Here is a 3,335-nt window from a genome sequence, read left to right on the forward strand (position 1 = left end):
TCTCTCTCTCTCTCTTTTTTTTTTTTTGCACTGGACAGCCAGGGAAGTTCCCCCCTCCCCCTTAGATCTCTCTAGACCAGAGGGGCCCCTGGACCAGAAGAAGCCTCATGAATCTCTGAATTCCCTTGCCCAACAGGGCTCAGAAATAGCAGAAGAGGCCACAGCAGTCTGTCAGAATCATGGAGAGGAGGCTGAATACAAAGCAGCGGGGACAAGAAGCCACCTTTTCTCTGATCCCTTCTCTGGCAGTGGGTGTGACTGGAGATCAGCCACAAGCCAAGCCCAGGCTGAGGAGACAAACTTTCTACTAGGCTGTGCTCCTCTATGGGCTGGTTGATTTAATCCAACACTGCCCAGATTCCTGGGTTTAGCCATCGCCTGCACTATTAATTCCTTCACTCTTTCCTGTAACTGACCCTTTATTTTCTTTAAAAGAAGGATGTTTTGGGAATTCGCTGACGGTCTGGTGGTTAGGACTCTGCCCTCTCACTGCCAAGGCCTGGGTTCGATCCCTAGTTGGGGAACTAAGATCCTGCAAGCCTCCCAGTGCAGTCAAAGAAAAAAAGGATGTTAAAATGTTGCTTTACCTCACAGCGCATATTGAAACCCTACTATAAATAGCTTATTGTAAAAAATAAATAAGAGAATGATGCTATTAAAGTGTAAATTCAGTCATACGCTCTGCCAAAGGATGAGTCTAAGACTTGCTCTCTCTGTGCTAGGGTTAAGGGTCATGAAAGTCAGCCTAGCACCAAACTACAACTCAGGACTTCCCTGGCGGTCCAGTGGTTAAGACTCTGTGCTTCCAATGCAGGGGGCGAGGGTTCGATCCCTGGTTGAGGAGTTAAGACCTCACATGCTGCATGATGTGGCCAAAAAAAAAAAAAAAAAGTACTGGGCCCTGTTCAGGGTGACCCTCGGTAAGTGTGGACATTACTTGTTAGTGAGTGTAAAGGGCCCAGCGGGGTATCTGACCCACGGGAGACACACAGGAAGTAGACGCTATTCTTATGTATATTTATTTTAAATCATTTAATACATAGCCCTGCTACCTGCTCTTCACTTGAAAACTCGCACTTTGCTTCTAGCCCTGTGATCCCTCAAACCAGCCGAGAGCATTGGTTGTTGCTGCTGTTAGCTCTGTGTGGTCCTGACTCCCCTTGGTCCCCATGCCCTCACTTTGAGGCCTCAGAAACGTGACTGACAGGTCCGTTTTGACCAGCAAGGGCTCCTTTTATTCATTGGGGGTGGGGTGGGGTAGGGGGGTGGGTTTTGAAACACGGTGTAACTTTATAAAGTTGAGGGTGCCGGGAATGTGAGCCTGCCAGGTGCAGAAAAGTGCAAGAAGCTTGCGGAACCTCCCAGCTCGATGGGTGCCCGCGACTCGCCTCTGGCCATGGCTGCTGGCCCAGGAGGGGCCAGGTAGACCTCAGAATGAGATCAGGGTGCCTGCTCCATCCGAAGCTCGGGACCACGTCCGTCTGTTCTCCTCGTGTGTAAGAGTGTGCAAAATGATCTGAGAATAGCTTCACACGGGAATCTCGGAATCAGCTCCACTTTGGCATCTCTTGGCCTAAGAAGCATTCCAGCCGTGCGGAAGTGTCGGGCAATTTCTGTCCTTCCAAACACCAGGGCATCGCCAGCTGCCTCTGGCCCTGCCAGCCCGGCCTTCACACAGGCGTCTCCTCTGCCACCTTCTTCAGGAGCCCAGCTGCCAGAGGGGAGTGCTGAGTGCCTTCGGGGCCATCGGTGGCCCTGATCTTCAGGCGTACTTTCTGGTTGGTCCTTCTCCACTCGGAGTACAGCTGGCAATGGTAGCGGAATGAGACCTGCAGGGCAGGGTGGAGATGACTGGGAGGGCCAGCCTCTGGCCATATAGCCTCTACCCCCGAGAGAGGAAAAGTGGGCCCCTGAGGCATCTGCCTCGACCTAACCAGGACCAGGCTCCTGCTTGCAGAAGCAGGGGCAGCATCCGGGCATTTCTCACACAGACAGTGCACACACACCCATTCCCTCACCTGGGGAACCTCCCCACCAGCACTGAGGGCCCTGCAAAGTTGAGAGGGTCTGTGTGTGTGTGGAAGGGGGGCATCCCCTTCTGTCTCTCAGAGCGTGGCAGTGAAATGATAAAGCCTCTTGGAAGGGGCCAAACGTCAATGGATCATAACTGCCAAAATGTGGAAGCAACTAAGATGTCCTTCAGTGGGTAAGTGGATAAATAAACTGTGGGACATCCAGACGATGGAATGTTATTTGGCACCAAAAAGAAATGAGCTATCAAGTCATGAAAAGACATGGAGGAACCTTAAATGCATATGACTAAGGGAAAGAAGCAGATCTGAAAAGGCTACAGGGAATTCCCTGGCGGTCCAGTGGTTAGGACTCGGTGCTTTCACTGAAAAGGCTATAGACTGCATGATTCCAACTATAGGACATTCTGGAAAAGGCAAAACTATGGAGACAGTCAGAGAAGCAGTGGTTAGCAGGGCTTGGGGGAGGGAGAGATGAACCGGAGGATCACAGAGGGGTTTTAGGGCAGTGAAAATACTCTGTATGACACTTTAATGGTGGATACATGTCATTATACATTTGTCTAAACCCACAAATTGTTCAACACCAAGAGTGAACCCCTAATGTAAACTATGGGCTGGGGGTGATGATGTGTCAGTGTTGGTTCATCGACTGCGATAAATGCACTGCTCTGGTGCCCTGCTGATCGTGGAGGAGGCTCTGTAGGTGTGGGGGAGGATTTTGGAGAACTCTACTTTCTGCTCCATTTTGCTGTTTAACCTCAAACTGCTCTAATGAGTCAAATCTATTTTTAAAAAAAACATTTTTTTCCAATAAATGTCAATGGTTCATACTCTTTAACCAAGCCAGTTCCAAGAAACATTTGCACAGGTGGCACCCATAGCACAGTTTATAATGGCAAAAAAAAAGGGAAACAAAAAAAACAAACAAACAAACAAAAAAAACATTGGAAATGATCCCAGCATCCATCAAAAGGGATTAGTTAAAAAAATACAGCATGCCCATACAATCAAGGATTGTTGGGTGGCTGCCTTTTTTTTTTTTTAAAGGACATTAGCAAAGTGAAAACAAGCAGACTGCAAAGCAGGACCTATGATTTCATCCTACTTGTATTAAAAAACCTGCTTGGGGCTTCCCTGGTGGCACAGTGGTTGAGAGTCCGCCTGCCGATGCAGGGGACACGGGTTCGTGCCCCGGTCCGGGAGGATCCCGCATGCCGCGGAGCGGCTGGGCACGTGAGCCATGGCCGCTGAGCCTGCGCGTCCGGGGCCTGTGCTCCGCAACGGGAGAGGCCCGCTACCACA

General features: G+C 50.0%; 1 protein-coding gene across 1 annotated transcript in view; it reads right to left on the reverse strand.

Moving 5' to 3' along the window:
• Positions 1 to 1,208: 1,208 nt before the first annotated feature.
• Positions 1,209 to 3,335, reverse strand: part of MARCHF2 (membrane associated ring-CH-type finger 2) — a 14,560-nt gene continuing 12,433 nt past the window's right edge. The window contains exon 5 of the mRNA XM_024745996.1: positions 1,209 to 1,829. Within this exon, the coding sequence (XP_024601764.1) occupies positions 1,671 to 1,829 (159 nt within the window). The 3' untranslated portion in view covers positions 1,209 to 1,670. The remainder of the gene's footprint in view (positions 1,830 to 3,335) is intronic.

The sequence above is a fragment of the Neophocaena asiaeorientalis genome, unplaced genomic scaffold (genome assembly GCF_003031525.2).
Source record: "Neophocaena asiaeorientalis asiaeorientalis breed wild unplaced genomic scaffold, Neophocaena_asiaeorientalis_V1.1 scaffold357, whole genome shotgun sequence".
Classification (NCBI taxonomy): Eukaryota; Metazoa; Chordata; class Mammalia; order Artiodactyla; family Phocoenidae; genus Neophocaena; species Neophocaena asiaeorientalis.